General features: G+C 43.0%; 1 protein-coding gene, 1 long non-coding RNA gene and 1 pseudogene across 2 annotated transcripts in view; 1 reads left to right on the forward strand and 2 right to left on the reverse strand.

The window, feature by feature from the left end:
• Window positions 1-18,462, forward strand: part of LOC122553184 (chitin synthase chs-2-like) — a 55,630-nt gene that overhangs the window by 4,114 nt on the left and 33,054 nt on the right. The window contains exons 4-7 of the mRNA XM_087991441.1: window positions 1,476-2,512; window positions 8,201-8,290; window positions 12,406-12,579; window positions 14,408-14,588. Coding sequence (XP_087847567.1) covers window positions 1,476-2,512; window positions 8,201-8,290; window positions 12,406-12,579; window positions 14,408-14,588 — 1,482 coding nt within the window. The remainder of the gene's footprint in view (window positions 1-1,475; window positions 2,513-8,200; window positions 8,291-12,405; window positions 12,580-14,407; window positions 14,589-18,462) is intronic.
• On the reverse strand, window positions 2,342-8,297 carry LOC148148981 (uncharacterized). Its single transcript, XR_015758467.1, has 3 exons — window positions 8,279-8,297; window positions 7,823-7,922; window positions 2,342-2,465 (listed from the first exon to the last, which is right to left on the reverse strand). It is a non-coding gene; the product is annotated as an uncharacterized LOC148148981 (long non-coding RNA).
• Window positions 4,721-5,938, reverse strand: LOC148148982 (uncharacterized; annotated as a pseudogene).

Genomic DNA, 18,462 nt, shown 5'->3' on the forward strand with positions numbered 1-18,462 from the left:
AATTAATTCATGAAACCATTATTGGAGGAAAAACACATATGGTTCACTAATCTCCTTTAGAAAGGAAATTCCTGACTTATATGGTTGGCACATGTGTGACTCCAGACTGTCACCAATGTGGTTGACTTCCAACTGCCCTCTGACCAATTGGAGATGGGCAATAAATACTGGCCAAGCCAACCATGCTGACATTATGTGAGAGAATAAAAAATAAGCTAGAGTAGAAATTGGGGCTGACAATCCCAGAAGACCTGAAGAGGATGTTCAGTGAAAAAGCAAGAGAGGTGGAAAGCCTGATTTAAGGCCCTGTCACTGCGTATAAAACCTAAAAGAATAGTGCATAAAACATGTCTTCACCCCTCCTAACCACACACACACCCCACACACTCCCTCCATCTTTCTCTCTCTCACTCTCTCTCTTTCTCACTCTCTCTCTCACAACCACACACAAACGTTTCCCATTCCACATTCATTGTATATCAATTTTTACGGTCATATGCCAAACCATACTCATAATCAACACCCTTTCCTTTTCACCTCTTGGGTTAAGTCACTTAGTATTCACCACAGAAGATCTCAGAACACATCCATAGGTGTGAGAAAAAAAAGGTCTATTTAGTGTGTGGCATTACAGATTTTAATATTGAGAAAAAAACCTCTTTAATTAAACACGTTTACTACATTTAAATTAGTTCACTTCAGTAAAGTCTTATAAAACATTTCAAATTCATCATGCATTGAAATTCCTGCATTCCCCATGGCCAAGTCAATTAATTTACACATCCCTGAACATTATAGACAATTTAGCATGGCTAATTCACCCTAACCTGCATTTGGGATGGAAACTGGAGCACCTGGAGGAAACCCATGTGGACACAGGAAGAATGTGCAAACTCCACACAGACATTCATCTAAAGCTGGAATTGAACCCAGGCCTCTGTTGCTGTGAGGCAGCAGTGGTAACTATTGAGCCTCTGCCACCAACCCAGCACCTGATAATTTAAATGGCTAGCTGACTCTATGAATTCATCATGCATAAATTTTCAGTTGAGTCTGTGAAATTGTGAAGTATCATGGTCAGAGCAGGATTTGAGATTTACTGGTATGTTTTGGAAAAAAAAATTAAGCCTCTGTATTTGGGTCTCACATTCTGCAAGAGAAAGTCAAACCAGCAGATGCATATATCATATGAAATTGTAGCTGGGTGCTATTTGACTGGCCACCGTTGTACACCTGATATTTAAATTCATTGACTTCAGTAATCTGAAAATTGTACCAAAGGAGCTACTTCAGCACTAGCTGTAGACAACATTCAGAACTTAACTATCACAACAAACTTAACTAATTGAGCATGAATGTAAATCCATGTTGGTCCAAAACCTTATTTCAATGATTAATCTTCTTTAAGTGTAATGCAATATTATAATTTAACTTTGTGGATTTTCTTTCTGTCATCTCTCTAATTTTCTTTCCAGGTTTGTTTGATTGAAGCAGTTGTTGCTTTTGGCACTTCAATCTTGGTCCTGGTCTGCATGCCTCACTTTGACATTGTAACCAATTTGTATATTTTGAATGGTGTTTGCCTTCTTCCTGCTCTTCTGCAAGTAGTATTTCAGCTGAAACCACTCAAATCTTCTATGTTGCTTCCATTGGTAGGCTTTGGTTTTGTTTTCATGGGTCTCTTGCTTTTCATTTTAGCTCACAACCCACAGCAACATTCAGAAGAGGTTAAACACATTAAACCGTACGTAGCCCTTGCAATAGTTGCCTTAATTTTCATATCTTTCAATTGGTGGGAAAATTTTACATCATACTGCAAATTTGGAATAATGGAAAATATAAGGGAAAACTTGCAATGTACCAGAAACATCACATATGTTTGTACTAGTACAGTGCGAATTCTAGTTATTGGTACTGTAGTGGCAGCTTGGATTCCAGTGAAGGAATATAAGTGGGAAGATGTAAAAACAGTCTCTCAATTCGATTTAAAAATTATTTTGTGCCTCTTTGGAATACAGGGGATTTCTTCTGCTCTTTGTCACTGGTTTGGGGTTCTGGTATGTAAAATGCATGCAGTCAGACGCAGCTTTGCTGTGCCTTCCGTATTAGCCACACCAATTGTATTTTTTGCTTTTTTGATTGTGTTGTATGACAGCTTCAATAAATACGGCAAAGCAGATAGCTTTAACTTGACTGCCCTCTGCCACAATTTAAAAACCTCCAACGATAGCGATTCTGTGCAAATCCTACTTTTAGAAATTCCTCGCAGCCTTTGCAGAGCAGAAGCGATATTAATTTCCAACAAAGTTGGCTTGGCACTGCTTGGCTCCTTGGCTGTATGCTTTTGGCTAGGGCTGATTTTCTCCACATTCTACGTGTGGGGCCAGCACATTCAAAGGATTGAAAGGACATCCCAGCTGTTTGTCCGACGACTGTACGAGGCGGCCTTCATGGAACAGTCAATGCTGCTTAACACACGGGTCCAGAAAAAGAAAGAGAAGAAGGATAAAAGGTAAAACCCTCATATATTTTCTTCCTGATGTTTTTATGGAAAGATATTTTTTCTCCAGAATTGTTTAGTACAACGAAGCTCATTTGGCTTCCCTGTTAACATTCTGTCGTTCTGCAGCATTTTTTTCTCTTTTTGAATGACAAAAATATGTGCCAAGTGGAGAAACAGACTTATTTCATTCACAGATTGTTGTTATCCTTTACCCTGAAGGAAATTTATTTGAGCAATTCACAGCTAAGTCTGCAGTCTGCAGATAATGCTTAAAGAGCACCGCAATGAATGACCAATTTCTCTGATTTTTGAAATGACATTCTGTTTCTCAGCAGTACAACAAAATCAACATGGCCTGATTTACTTGGGACAGTAAGGTTGCCAACCATGTAGGACTGAGCATGCAGTCCCCAGGACACTGCCTTGCATGGCCTTGGAAATAAAAAGACATATGGACATGAAAGAAGATTTATTTTGACATTTTCTTTGAATTGTTGGAAAATTGTTGGAAAAACCCATCTGGTTGAGTAATGTCCTCAGGGAAGGAATCTGCTATCCTTACCTGACAAAGGGTCAGTTAGACTCGAAACGTCAGCTCTTTTCTCTCCTTACAGATGCTGCCAGACCTGCTGAGATTTTCCAGCATTTTCTCTTTTGCTATTCTTACCTGCTTTGGTCTACATGTGACTGTAGATCCATAGCAATGTACTTGACTCTTATCTGCCCTATGGGCAATTAGAGGTGGGTAATAAATACTGTTCTGGCCAGTGTTGCCCACATCCTATGAATTTAAAAATGTCATATTCACTGACAATTGCACAATGTTCAGTTCTATCTGCCACTTTTCAGATACTAAAGCTGTCTCTGCATAAAACAAGATCTGGACAACATTTAGGTTTCAGCTGATATGTAATGTTTACAAATAATATTTGTGCCTTGCAAGTGCCAGAGAATGACAACCCCAACAAGAGAGAATCTATTTGCCTGTGATGTTCAGATTTTTTTTTAGATTAGATTCCTTCTATGTGAAAACAGGCCCTTTGGCCCAACAAGTCCACAATGACCCTCTGAAGAGTAACTCACCCAGACCCATTTCCCTCTGACTAATGCACCTAACACTACATGCGATTTAGAATGGCCAATTAACCCGACCTGCACATCTTTGGACTGTTGGAGGAAACCAGAGCACCCAGAGCAGACATGGAGAAAAAGTGCAAACTCCACACAGTCGCCCAAGGCTGGAATCGAACCTGGGTCCCTGGTGCTGTGAGGCAGCAGTGCTAACCACTGAGCCTCCGTGCCACCCGTATGTTCAGATGCTTCTGCATCACCATCACCGAATTCCCTACTAGCGATGTCCTGGGTTATTATTGACTAGAAACTGAACTGAATCAGCCATTTAATATACTGGTGACAAGAACAGAGGAATTCTGAGCTGAATAACTCTCCTGTCTCTCCAATGCATGTCCACCATTTGTATGCATAAGTTAGGAATGTGATAGAATACTCTCTGCTTCCCTGGATGAATGCAGTGCGAACAACACTCAACAAATTCAACACCATCCAGGGTAAAGCAGCCCATTCGGCTGACACCCCATTCACCACCTTCAACATCACTCCCTTCACCACTGATGCATTGTGGCAGAAACTGTGAAGTATCTGTGCTGCAACAACTCACCAAGATTGCTTCAACAGCACCTTCCAAATCCATGACCTCTACCATCTAGAAGAACAAGGTCAGTGGATACGTAGAAAGTCTACCACCTGCAAAATCTCTTCCAAGAAGCATACCATCCTGACTTTAAACTTTATTGCTTCCTCTTCATTGTAACTGGATTAAAATCCTGAAACTCCCTTCCTTCCTAAACAGCACTGTAGATGACCCTACACCACAAGGACTGCAGCAGTTAAGTAGGCAGCTCACTTTTACCTTCTTCAGGGCAGTTAGGGATAAGGGGTCTAGATTGGAGTGGTGCTGGAAAAGCACAGCAGTTCAGGCAGCATCTGAGGAGCAGTAAAATCGATGTTTCGGGCAAAAGCCCTTCATCAGGAATACAGGCAGAGTGCCTGAAGGGTGCAGAGATAAATGAGAGAAGGGTGGGGGTGGGGAGAAAGTAACATAGAGTACAATAAGTGAGTGGGGGAGGAGATGAAGATGATAGGTCGGGAGGAGGGTGGAGTGGATAGGTGGAAAAGAAGATAGGCAGGTAGGACAAGTCATGGGGACAGTGCTGAGCTGGAAGTTTGGAACTGGGGTGAGGTGGGGGAAGGGGAAATGAGGAAACTGTTGAAGTCCACATTGATGTCCTGAGGTTGAAGTGTTCCGAGGCGGAAGATGAGGTGTTCTTCCTCCAGGCGTCTGGTGGTGAGGGAGCAGCGGTGAAGGAGGCCCAGTACCTCCATGTCCTTGGCTGAGTGGGAGGGGGAGTTGAAATGTTGGGCCACCGGGCGGTGTGGTTAATTGATGCGGGTGTCCCAGAGATGTTCCCTAAAGTGCTCTGCTAGGAGGCGTCCAGTCTCCCCAATGTAGAGGATACCGCATCGGGAGCAATGGATACAATAAATGATATTGGTGGATGTGCAGGTAAAACACTGAAGGATGTGGAAGGCTCCTTTAGGGCCTTGGATGGAAGTGAGGGAGGAGGTGTGGGCTCAATTCCTGCGGTGACAGGGGAAGGTGCCAGGATGGGAGGGTGGATTGTTGGGGGGCGTGGACCTGACCAGGTAGTCACGGAGGGAGTGGTCTTTGCGGAAGGCGGAAAGGGGTGGCGAGGGAAATATATCCCTGGTGGTAGGGTCCATTTGGAGGTGGCAGAAATGTCGGCGGATGATTTGGTTTATGTGAAGGTTGGTAGGGTGGAAGGTGAGCACCAGGGGTGTTCTGTCCTTGTTACGGTTGGAGGGGTGGGGTCTGAGGGCGGAGGTGTGGGATGTGGACGAGATGCGTTGGAGGGCATCTTTAACCACGTGGGAAGGGAAATTGCGGTCTCTAAAGAAGGAGGCCACCTGGTGTGTTCTGTGGTGGAACTGGTCCTCCTGGGAGCAGATACGGTGGAGGCGGAGGAAGTGGGAATATGGGATGGCATTTTTGCAGGAGGTAGGGTGGGAAGAGGTGTAATCCAGGTAGCTGTGGGAGTCGGTGGGTTTGTAAAAAATGTCGGTGTCAAGTCGGTCGTCATTAATGGAGATGGAGAGGTCCAGGAAGGGGAGGGAAGTGTCAGAGATAGTCCAGGTAAATTTAAGGTCAAGGTGGAATGTGTTGGTGAAGTTGATGAATTGCTCAATCTCCTCTCAGGAGCATGGGGTGGCACCAATGCTGTCATCAGTGTAGCGGAAGAAGAGGTGGGGAGTGGTGCCGGTGTAATTACGGAAGATGGACTGTTCTATGTGGCCAACAAAGAGACAGGCATAGCTGGGGCCCATATGGGTGCCCATGGCTACCCCTTTGGTCTGGAGGAAGTGGGAGGATTCGAAGGAGAAATTGTTAAGGGTGAGGACCAGTTTGGCCAAACGAATGAGAGTGTCGGTGGAAGGGTACTGTTGGGGACATCGGGAGAGGAATAAATGGAGGGCTTGGAGGCCCTGGTCATGGCGGATGGAGGTGTAGAGGGACTGGATATCCATGGTGAAGATGAGGCGTTGGGGGCCGGGGAAACACAAATCTTGGAGGAGGTGGAGGGCGTGGGTGGTGTCTCGAATGTATATGGGGAGTTCCTGGACGAGGGGGGATAGGACAGTGTTGAGGTAGGTAGAAATGAATTCAGTGGGGCAGGAGCATGCTGAGACGATGGGTCGGCCAGTGTGGTCAGGCTTATGGATCTTGGGAAGGAGGTAGAACCAGGCAGTGCGGGGCTCCCGGACTATGAGGTTGGAAGCTGTGGGTGGGAGATCTCCTGAGGTGATGAGGTTCTGTATGGTCTGGGAGATGATGGTTTGGTGATGAGGGGTGGGGCCATGGTCGAGGGGACAGTAGGAAGACATGTCCTCGAGTTGGCGTTTGGCTTCCATGCTGTAGAGGTCAGTGCGCCAGATTACCACTGCGCCCCTTTATCTGCTGGCTTGATGGTGAGGTTGGGATTGGAGCAGAGGGATTGGAGGGCTGCGCGTTGTGAGGGTGAGAGGTTGGAGTGGGGGTAGACAGGTTGAGGCGGTTAATGTCCCGGCGTCAGTTGGAAATGAAGAGGTCGAGGGCAGGTAATAGGCCAGCATGGGGTGTCCAGGCGGATGGAGTGTGTTGGAGGCAGGCGAAGGGGTCCTTGGAAGGTGGGCGGGAGTCCTGATTGTGAAAGTAAACTCGGAGGTTGAGGCGGCGGAACAAGTGTTCGACGTCACGGCGTGTATTAAATTCATTGATGCGTGGGCAGAGGGGGATGAAGGTGAGTCCTTTGCTGAGGAATGATCGTTTGTCCTCAGTGAGGGGGAGGTCAGGGGGAATGGTGAAAACTCGGCACGGCTGCGAGCTGGGATCTGGTGTGGGTGTGGAGCTGGGAGTGGGGGCGGAGCTGGTAACTGGAGTGGGTGTGGTGGTGGGGGGAATGGGCGTGGAGTCATGAGAAGGGGTGGTGTTCCCCTCAGGGTTCTGGGGGGCGGGAATGGTGACAGTGGGAGCTGTGGGGAGGCATGTCAGCAGAATGCAGGTGAGTGGCATTGGTGGGGTGGAAGTGGTGGCAAACACGGCAGTGGGGGGGTGGAAGTCACTGAGCGTGTGACATCAGCGATGATGTGAGGGGTGAAAGGGATGTCACGTATGGTGCATGAGGAATTGTGAGGGGCGGAAGTGGCTGTGGAAGCGGCCATGATGGGGGCAGAAGTGACATCATCAATTAGTTAGGGATAGGCAATAAATGGTGGCTAAGCCATTTATCATCTCATGAACATAATAAAAGTGAATTCATCTAATCAAGTAATGACAGCTGTTCACAATCCACTTGATTTGGGAAGGCAATATTATATGAGGACCAACTAAGCAGCTAAAGTAAGGAAGGGGGCTGGCTGGTTTTAAAGAGGAGGTCATAAAATGTAAGCCCCCTGGCCACATTTAACAGACTTGATGAACGTGATCGGTGAAAATGAGTATTGCAGATGCTGGAGGTCAGAGTCAAGATTAGAGTGGTGCTGGAAAAGCACAGCAGGTCAGGCAGCATCTGAGGAGCAGGAAAATCCACATTTCTGGCAAAAGCCCTCCCTTTTGCCCAAAATATTGATTTTCCTGCTCCTCGGATGCTGTCTGACCTGCTGTGCTTTTCCAGCACCACTCTAATATTGATGAATGTGATAGTCAAAGGTATGGCAGGTATTTAAAAATAAAATGCTCCTAACCTGGAGACTTCTTTGGCTTCCTGCTGTATCTTAATGCTTCTGATATGGAGAGCATCTTGACATAAGTATGTGTCAACACTCCACCCAGCTGACAGGAAAACTCAAAATACATGGGGAAATTTTAAGAGGGTTATAGGGGAATTGCATTATTAGGTCTCCTCTACATTGTCCACTTGAAATTTGCACCTTCAGATTAGTCATTGCTAAAATATTGATTTTTGAAAATTTTCCAAGTAAATTATTAAATTTAAATTGTTTTCCTTGTAGTTTAATTGACTCACGTGTAATTAAACTGTCATAGTCACTGTAACTTCCTAGCATTGTACATTATTTAAATGATTAGGTATTAACAACAAATGGAAATATTTTCTACAATAGAAAATCGGACCATGTCATGATATATCTGTGTGCAACAATGTGGCATGAAACAGTGGATGAAATGGCAAAGATCCTTACTTCAATATTCAGGTAAATCCAGAAGCACCAATGTATGTTACCGCTGACATCAAAGCCAGTATGGGAGTTTCTCCTCAAGTTGTTTAACGACATAAATCACTATTCAAACAATGCACATTCTGAATAGCAAAGCAATAGTAACATTTCATTGTCTTTGCTGAGGTTGTCTATGAAGGCTTTCAATTTGTACAATGTCATGTTGCACTTCATCAAAGCACTGTGCGAAGCTTTCCAAAACTTTCTGCTTGGCGGAGCAGGCTCAACAACACCAAATGGCCTGCTCCTGTTCCTATTTCTTATGGCTTCCCTCCACTCTGCTGTTGCAGTGGCAATTCTGTTAATGTGTTGATACTTGAACTTTGATTCTTCTGCTCTGTATTCAAATGTTGTGGAATATATTGGCCCGGATTGCTGCTCTGCTCAAACCTTTCTGTCTGATTCATGCTGGTCTCCATTTCTAGCCTGGTCTTTTGAATCCAGCTGAGAGAAATAGGAGTTTATGGAAGTACTCGCCATAATCTTCCAATTCTCAGATACGATGAGAGTGGGGTGCTGCCAGAAGACTGAAAAATAACAAATATCCAGACAAGGCAGTAATCCGAACAATTACTGTCTAATCAGTTTATATGTGATAGTGAAAAATCTTTACAAACAATCTGGGACAAAATTAACAATTATTTAGAACAAATTCAGATTAATTATTAAAGTTAGCAGAGGTCTGTTAAACACATATCATGTTTAAGTAACTCGCTGCTTGAGTTTCCTCATAAGGTAATAGTCTTGTTAATTAGGGTAATGTGGTTGATGCAACATTTATGGACTTTCAAAATGCATTTGATAAAGAACTATTTAATATATTTCACTGCAAGGTTGAATCCTGTGGAATTAAAGGGACAGTGAAAGCGCAGGTAAAAGGTTGACTGACTGTCAGGAAACAGAGTTGTAGTCAATGGTTGGTTTTCAGACTAGAGAAAGGTAGACAGTGAATTTTCCCAGGGTTGGGACTTACCTGATTTTTATAAATGATCTCACCTTGCCTGTGCTGGACATGATTTCAATATTTGCAGCCAAAATGTGAAAGCATTGTGCACTGTCTGAAAGGTGATGACAAATTTCAAAAATTTATAGTAATGCTAGTGGAATAGGCAGACAGAGTGGGCAGATGAAATTTACAGTGTGAAATGGTACATTTTCATAGGAAGAACAAGTTGAGGCAATGTAATATAAAACACACTGTTCAAAAAAGGTGCTGGAACAGAGAGACCCAGGATATATGTGCACATTTCGCAAGAGTCAGACCAGAGACTGAGTAACTTAATAAGAAGTAAAACAAAATTTTGATCTTTGCAAATGGAGGCATGGTAAACAAAATCAAGCAAGTTCTTATGAACTATTTTGGCTTCATTTATACACTATACAAGTCTGTACATCACACTTTCGGAAGGATATGAAGGCTTTAGAGTGTATACAGAAACTTTTTATGGGAATGGTTCCAGGGATGAGGAACTTCAATAACAAGGATTGATTAGAGAAGTTAAATTTGCTGTCCTCAGACAGGAGAAGTCTGAAAGAAGGGTAGATAGGGAGAAACTGTTCCCATTAGCAGAAGGATCAATAAAGAGCATTGATGTAAGTAATTTGTAAAACATATAACTCAATTCTCACCATTACTACATCCTTTTTAAAATCAGCAGAAAAAAACCATAAGAACCTGAGAAATATCATTTTATGTTGCCAGGGTTTAGATACTACTCAAGGGTTGTGTTGAAGCAGTTTCAATCAGGGATTACAAAAGAGAATTGTATAAGCACCTGAAAATACAAAAGAAAATGCAAAACTACAGGGCAATGGTGGGGGATTTGGACCAACAGAGTTGCTGTTCCCTCCAACTGTAGGAACATGACAAGCTGAATGGTCTCCTTCTCTGCTGTAAATATTCTACGATTGGCAATCATAAAAGGGATGTATTCTAAAGCTGGGGCTAAGCTTCATGTATCACCTAAGGATGTGATCTCTCATTTCTAAATGATACACCATTTGTTTACCCAGCAAATTATTGAAAAATCAAAAAAAAAACAAATTGTTTAGAATCATGGGGCAGGATGCACTGAAGTCTAAACTAGTAATTTTATAATTGGAAATCTAGCTCTTAAAATCGCTTTGATATTTTCTCTGAATTAGGAGAAAGTGAGGACCCAGATGTTGGAAATCAGAGTTGAGACTGTGGTGCTGGAAAAGCACAGCAGGCCAAGGTGCAGGAGGATCGACATTTTGGCCATAAGTCCTTCATCAGGAATGAGGCTGGGGGGCTGAGAGATAAATGGGAGGGAAGTGGGGTTGGGAGAAGATAGGTGAGAATGCAATAGTTAGATGAAGATAGGGGAGAAGGTGATAGGTTGGAGAGGAGGGTGGAATGGATAGATGGGAAAGTTGATGGAGGTCAAGAGGGCAGTGTGCTGAGTTGGAGGTTTGGGACTGGGATAATGTAGAGGGAGAGGAAGTGAGGAAACTGTGAAATCCACATTGATCCCATGTGGTTGCAGGATCCCTAGGTGGAATATGAGGCGTCCTTCCAACAAGTGTTGGGTAGTCAGAGTTTGGCGATGGAGGAGGCCCAGGACCTGCATGTCCTTGTCGTAGTGGAGGAGGAGTTGAAGTGTTCAGCCACGAGGTGGAGGGATTGGTTGGTGCAAGTGTCCCAGAGATGTTCTCTGAAATGATCTTCAAATTGGCATCCTGTCTTCCCAGTGTAGAGGAGACCACATCAGGTGCAATGGATACAGTAGATGACATTAGTGGAGGTCCAGGTAAATTTCTGTCGGATGTGGAAGGATCCTTTGGGGCCTTGGATAGAGGGGAGGGGAGGGGAGAGGTATGGACGCAGGCTTTGCACTTCCTGCAGTGGCAGGGGAAGGTGCCGGGAGCGGGGTGTGGGCTGATGGAGGTGGGGGGTGTGGAATGGGGGGGCGGCAGGTGGGGGGTGGAATGGGGGAGGGAGGTGGGGGGTGGAATGGGGGGGAGGTGGGAGTATGGGGGTGGGGAAGGCATGGATCTGATGAGGGGGTCGCAGAGAGAATGGTCTCTCTGGAACCCTGATAAGGGTGTCTTTACTATTTTCCCAGACCTCCCCCTCATTTAGGAAGATTGTTTAGTCCTCAGAAAAAGCCTTACCTTTAACCCTTTACACTCTGAATTAATGAATTTGAAATGCATTGCGACCTTGAATATTTCTTTGGCTGCCTCCACCTCCAGGTCCACTTTTTCAATGAAGACTCCTAACTACCCACCGAGGACCCCTTCTCTTGCCTCCAACACACTCCATCCACCTGGACACTGTATACTGACTTCCACCAATGTCATCTACTGTATCCGTTGTACACGGTGTAGTCTTCTCTACACCGGGGAAACAGGACGCCAACTTGCGGATTGTTTCAGAGAACATCTCTGGGACACCTACACCAACGAACCCCATTTCCCTGTGGCTGAACACTTCAATTCCCCCTGCCGTTCCACCAAGGACATGTAGGCCCTCGGCCTCCTCTATCATCAAACCCTTACCACTCGACGCCTGGAGGAAGAACGCCTCATATTCTGCCTTGGGACCCTGCAACCATACGGAAGTAACGTGGATTTCACCAGTTTCCTCAATTTCCCTCCCCCAACATTATCCCAGTCAAAGCCTCAACTAAGCACCGCCCTCTTGACCTGTCCAAGACCTTTACCATCTATCGACTCCACCCTCCTCTCTGACCTATCACCTTCTCCCCCACCTTCATCTACCTATCACATTCTCAGCTACCTTCCCCCAAACCCCACCCACCTTCCATTTATCTCTCAGTGCCCCGGCCCACAAGCCTCGTTCCTGATGAAGTGCTTATGCCCGAAATGTCGATTCCCCTGCTCCTCGGATGCTGCCTGACCTGCTTTGCTTTTCCATCACCACACTCTCAACTATTTTTCTGAACTGCCTTATTGTAGTAATTGAATATATGCTGATGGAGATAATATTTGATATAATGCCTATTAGCAACCGATCATGACATAAGAGGTCTTCCATTAACTATTCCTACAATATACTGTTGCCTGTTTTGCTCATTCCACAGTTAATTTATCCATTTATTTTTCAGGTTGGATAAATACAAACCAAACTCTTCAAAGTCACATAAAGATAATTTTGAGTTTGAAGCACACATTTACTTTGATGATGCTTTTCACCTCACTAATCCCAATGACAATGTACAGAAAAGAGTTTTGAATCAATATGTTAAAAACCTTGTTTGCATAATGGAAGACATTTACAGGTACTGAAATTATCTTACATTCATTATTAACTCCCCTATATATAAATAACTAATTACAATATCAACAAGCCCCTCACTACCAACTACATCTTATGTTGGAAAATTAGCTTGGAAAGTAGATATAAAATATTGCAACATGTTTCTGGACTGTCTTTGACATTCTCTTATGTTCGATGACACTCGTGACATGATGTACATGGTCAAGTGATTTTTGTTCATGTCTGTGTGTCTGCTGCCTAATGACTAACTATGTGAGAGAGTTAACTCTGAGGGTGACTATTATACTGTCTCGCAATCTACTTGATAATTTGTGTGTCCATGTCAGCGTATGCACATTCTCTGCTCTTTCCGAAGATGAAATGACAGATTTTGTGGATCTTTAATCTACTTAATTTTATAGACAGACAATAAACATCCAGAATAACATACAAATTACATTTATTTTGATAAGTATAAATTCTTTCTTTGGAAACTTGTAAAAAAGAAATACATTTGTGGCCCTATTGTTTTTGTGAACTGACTTACTTGTCTTTTCTTTGTGAACAATTTCTAACTGCTCAAGCTGTCATCTCCTTAAAACCTACCACTCATGGTCTAACTGTACCCCTTGGTCTTTATTCCCTGTGTCTTGGCCAGTGTTTCTAAGTTTCTCCCCTTTCAATGTTTCATCAATAAGTTTGCCAATTTTCTTTCTTCTTCCCCTTTCTCCCTTGATTTACAACGTTAAAGAAAATGAAACTATGGACCAAGACTATTATTATTTTTTGTTTGTTGTTATATATTATTATATTTGTTCCAAATACTCTTAGTGAAAAAAATCTAAATAAAACTGTATATTAGGCACTACAATTTGAAGGAAGGCGATGGTAAAGTCACTAGCCCATAAGGCAGGGACCGAGTCTAATGCTGTAGGGACAAGTGTCCAAATTTTGCCATAGTAGCTAGTGAATTTAAATTCAATTATTTATTAAAAATATAACCTGGAATTGAAAGCTAGTCTCAGTGATAGTGAAAATAAAACTATCATTGATTGTTGTTCAAATGCATCAGGTTCATTAATTTCCTTCAGGCATGAAATCTGTCATCTTTACTTAATCCATCCTACATGTGACTCCACAACCATAAGATGGTTGAGCCAGTTCAAGGTAATGATGATAGTTCTACCAGGGATGCCCACATCCTAAGAGAGAAATTAAACAAAAATTAAGATGTGAACTGAATGAAGACATTAATTCTATCAGCGTAAAGAAATTCATGAATCATAGATAATAAATCATGCAAATATAAGTTGAAGTATAATTCAGATTTTAAAAATGTGAATACATTTAATTTGTATAGAATTTAAATGAATAATTGTTCAGAAAATATAACACATAAAAATCATTGACTAACTATTATTCACTACTTCCTGATAGTATTTTATAGTAATTGCTGCTGGCTTTAGTAATTCAACTAAATATTGGATCTCATAAATTTGGCATGATAGAAATAAAACCTGTGAACCTTCCCTAGCTTAACATCAGTATTCATTTTTAAAAAAACATGTAATTATTGTTATATGAAAAACTAAATGAATGGCACTAATGCATTGTAGTCTTTGGTCTGTTTCTGAGAACAGTGACAATTTCATTTTGCAGAATGTTTTTGTTTAGTCAGGGACTTTTAATAATGAGGAGAGACCATTCATGTAAGTGATACTTTTGAGGCGTTGTGCAAACACACAGTTTCAACATTAAGACTGCTCCAATACCATATGTGTCATGTATATGTCATGGATATCAAGAAGAAACTTGCAGTTAATTTTTTGGAATTGATCTTTTGTTGGCAGGATTTTCTCGCATGAAAAACAGAGTTTGAAGGATGAACAAGAAGATGATGACATAGTAAAGCAAACCATAATGGAGACACCTTATGGTGGAAGAATCACATATACTCTTCCATATGGAAACATACTTTATGTTCATTTGAAAGACAAGCAGAAAATTCGGCACAAGAAGAGATGGTCTCAAGTATGTTTAACTAATGAACATAGCATAAAATGGCCATGCAAATAGAAACCATTCCTACTAAATAGGAAACCTGGAAAATCATATTACACAATGTTAAGTATATGATTGTCTGGTGCTTTAAAGCTGCATTTCATATCAGGCTCTGAAGCTGTGTACCAGGCTCCCATCAAATGTTGTAATCCCTCCTATTCACATGATTGAATTTTTCTTTACGAAAGGATGAGATATTCTTTGTACAGAAAGTTAAGCCTGAAGCGATTTAGTAATTTTTAGATCCCATGATATCCATGTTTTATGTAACAGAAAGATATGTCGAAGAGAGTTCTTCATGTAAACCTAATGTTAAGTCTAAAACAAACTTTCCAATGTAACTTGACCCAATAACTGAATGGATCAAAAACTGTAATTATATTGACAAACCACTTCCTCTATAATCCCATTTTAGTTCAACAATATAATACCATGACAATTTTAGAGTACATGTAGTAGAAGTTATGAATTTCAGGGTGTGGCTATCACATTGTAAGTCAAGAAAAATCATCTTAAGCTTTTCATTTAGGAGTGTGTTGCTACTACCAAGAAATAACCTTCTGGCAATAATAAGACATCCGTTATATAATACTGTTGACAGTGTTTCCCAGTGTTGAGCAGTTCATTTTAAGTATTTGGTTGTTATGCTATTATACTTAGCAGGTATCATGGTTTATTGAGACGTAGACATAAGTGTGTAAGTTTTGAGTAGATTTAGTTATTGTTTATAAAATTCATAACCTAAGTAATCTTAATTTGAACATTTAAGGTTGATATAGTAATACTCAAATTTTGCTAGCATGAAAAAAAATTAGCAGCTACATTGGCATCATCCTCCACCTGCATTGATGACTATCTGCGCTACTTCGCGTTCCCACTAGGAGCTCAAACTGTTCGTCAACTTCACCCACACCTTCCAGCCTGACCTCAAATGCATCTGGACCATCTCTGACACCTCCCTCCCCTCGTGGACCACTCCATCTCCATCTCCAGCAACCAACGCAGTACTGACATCTATTTCAAATCCAGCAACTCCCACATTTACCCTAACTACATCTCCTTTCACCTCCTCCTCCTGCAAAAATGTGATCCCATGCTCTCAATTCCACCACCTCTGCTGTATCTGCTCCCAGGATGAGTGATTCCACTGCAGGGCATCCCAGATATCCTCCTACTTCAAGGACCATAATTTCCCCTCCCCTATGATCAGCAATGCCCTCATCCGCATCTCCTCCATTTCCCGCATCTCTGTCCTCAAACCCCACCCTCACAACCACAAGAATAGAGTCTCCCTGGTCCTCCCATTCTACCCCACTATCCTGAAAATCTAGTACACTATCCTCTTTCATTTTTGCCTTGTTCAGTCTGACCCCACTACCAAAATGATACTTTCTCCCCTACGCTTATCTGCTTTCCACAGGACCATTTCCTCCGCGACTCCCTGTTTAGCTCAACACTTCCCACTAACCTCTCCTCCCCACCTGGCATCTTTCCCTGCAGCTGCAGGAGGTGCAATACCTGCCCTCACAACGCCCCTCTTACCTCCATCAGACCCCAAAGGATCATTTCAAGTCTGGCAGAGGTAGACATGCATTCCCTCCAACCTAATTTATTGCACCCGTTGCTCCCAATGTGGTCTCCTCTACATCGGATAGACCAATTGCAAACTTGGGGACCAGTTCAGGGAATATTTATGGTCCATACTCTCCAATTGACCCCACCTTTCAGTTGTCAGCCAATCCAACTCCCCTTCCCACTCACCTGATGACACGTCCATCCTGGGCCTCCTCCACCATCAAAATAAGGCTACATGCAAACTGGAGGAAGAACCACCTCGGGACCTTACAACCAAGGTGTTGTAGCTTTCAAATTCACTAGCTTTCAAATCTCTCCACCTCATCCCAGCTTCACCCCTCCCTTTCTGCCCTGCCCCCTTGACCTGACCTAATCTATCCATTTTCCTTCCCGGCTATCTGCTCCACCCTTCCACTGACCAATCACAGTCACTTTCTAACTGCATCCACCTATTGCCAGATTCTGGATTAGAGTGATGCTGGAAAAGCACAGCAGTTCAGGCAGCAACTGAGGAGCAGCACCCCACCAAGCTTTCCCCAGTCCCAAACCCCCTCGCTCTATTTATATATCTTTCCCCTTTTCTCCTTCCCCAATCCTGATCGACTGCCCTCCACCTCTGATGCTGCTTGCCCAGCTGTGCTTTATCTACCTTCATACTTCATTGACTCTCACTTTCCAGCATCTGCAGCTGTCACTATCTCCTTCATTAGTTATGTTTGGCAATATTAACTTTATTTGTATTAAAGAACAAAGAACAATACAGCACAGGAACAGGCCCTTTGACCCTCCAAGCTTGCGCTGACACACTTTGCCCTTCCATACTAAAACAGTCTTCACTTACAGGATCCATATAACCCTATTCCCCTCCTATTCATGTATTCGTCCAGGTGCTTCTTGAGTGCTGCTATTGTGTCTGCTTCAATCACCTCCTCTGGCAGCATGTTCCAGGCACTCACCACCCTTTGTGTGAAAAATTTATCTTGCACATGTGTTTTAACACCCCCTTCCTCCCCACTCACCACTTTGAACCTGTGTTGCCCAGTAATTGACCCGTCCACCCTGGGAAAAAGCCTCATACTTTCCACTCTACCCATGCCATTCACAATCTTGTAAACCTCTATCAGGTTGCCTGTATTCCAGTGAAAACAAACCCAGTCTATCCAATCTTTCTTCACAGCTAAAATCTCCCATGTGCAGCAACATCCTCGTAAACCTTTTCTGTACCCTCTCCAAAGCATCCACCTCCTTCTGGTAGTGCTGTGACCAGAACTCTACACAATATTCCAAGTGTAGCCTAATTAAAGTTCTATAAAGCTGCAGCATAACTTGCCTATCTTTTATGCTTAATGCCCTTTCCAATGAAGGCAAGCATGCCATAAGCCTTTTTTCCTACCTTATTTACCTGCGCTACCACCTTCAGTGATCTGTGGTCCTGTATTCCCAGACCCCTCTGCATATCAATACACTTAAGGGTTCTGCCATTCACTGTATAATTTCTACCTGTACTTGACCTTCCAAAAAATGAATCATCTCACATTTGTCAGGATTGAACTCCATCTTCCATTTTTCTGCCCATCCCTCTAACTGGTCTATATTCTGCTGTATCCTCTGATAATCCTCCTCACACTCCGTAACTCCGCCAATCTTTGTATCGTCCACAAACTTACTAATTAGACCAGTCACGCTTTCCTCCAAATCAATTACGTAGACCATGATCAGCAGAGATCCCAGCTCTGCTCCCTGTGGAACACCACTAGTCACAACCCTCCATTCCAAAAGTCATCCTTCCACCGCTGCCCTCTGTCTCCAATGACTAAACTAGCTTTGTATCCATCTTGCCAGGTCATCCATAATACCATGTGACTTCACTTTTTGTCCCTGTCAGCCATGAGGGACCTTGTTGAAGGCTTTACTGAAGTCCACGTAGACAACATCAACTGCTTTTCCCTCATCAGTCACTTTCACTACCTACTCAAAAAACTTGATCAAGTTAGTAAGGCACAACCTCCCCTGCATAAAACCATGCTATCTATTGCTAATAAGTCCATTTCCTTCTAAATGTGTAATGATCTTGTCCCTGAGAATCTTTTCCAATAATTTCCTTACCACTGACAGGAGGCTCACAGGCCTATAATTTCTATCCTTCCTAAACAACAGACAACATTGGCTTTCTTCCAGTCATCTGGACCTCACCTGTGGTCAAAGAGAATGCAAGGATGTCTGTCAATGCTCCAGCATTTTGTTCTCTTGCCTCCCTCAATATTCTGGG

This window comes from Chiloscyllium plagiosum, unplaced genomic scaffold, assembly GCF_037043375.1.
Source record: "Chiloscyllium plagiosum isolate Xiang-an unplaced genomic scaffold, Cpla_swu_hap1 HiC_scaffold_10, whole genome shotgun sequence".
NCBI classification, from domain to species: Eukaryota; Metazoa; Chordata; class Chondrichthyes; order Orectolobiformes; family Hemiscylliidae; genus Chiloscyllium; species Chiloscyllium plagiosum.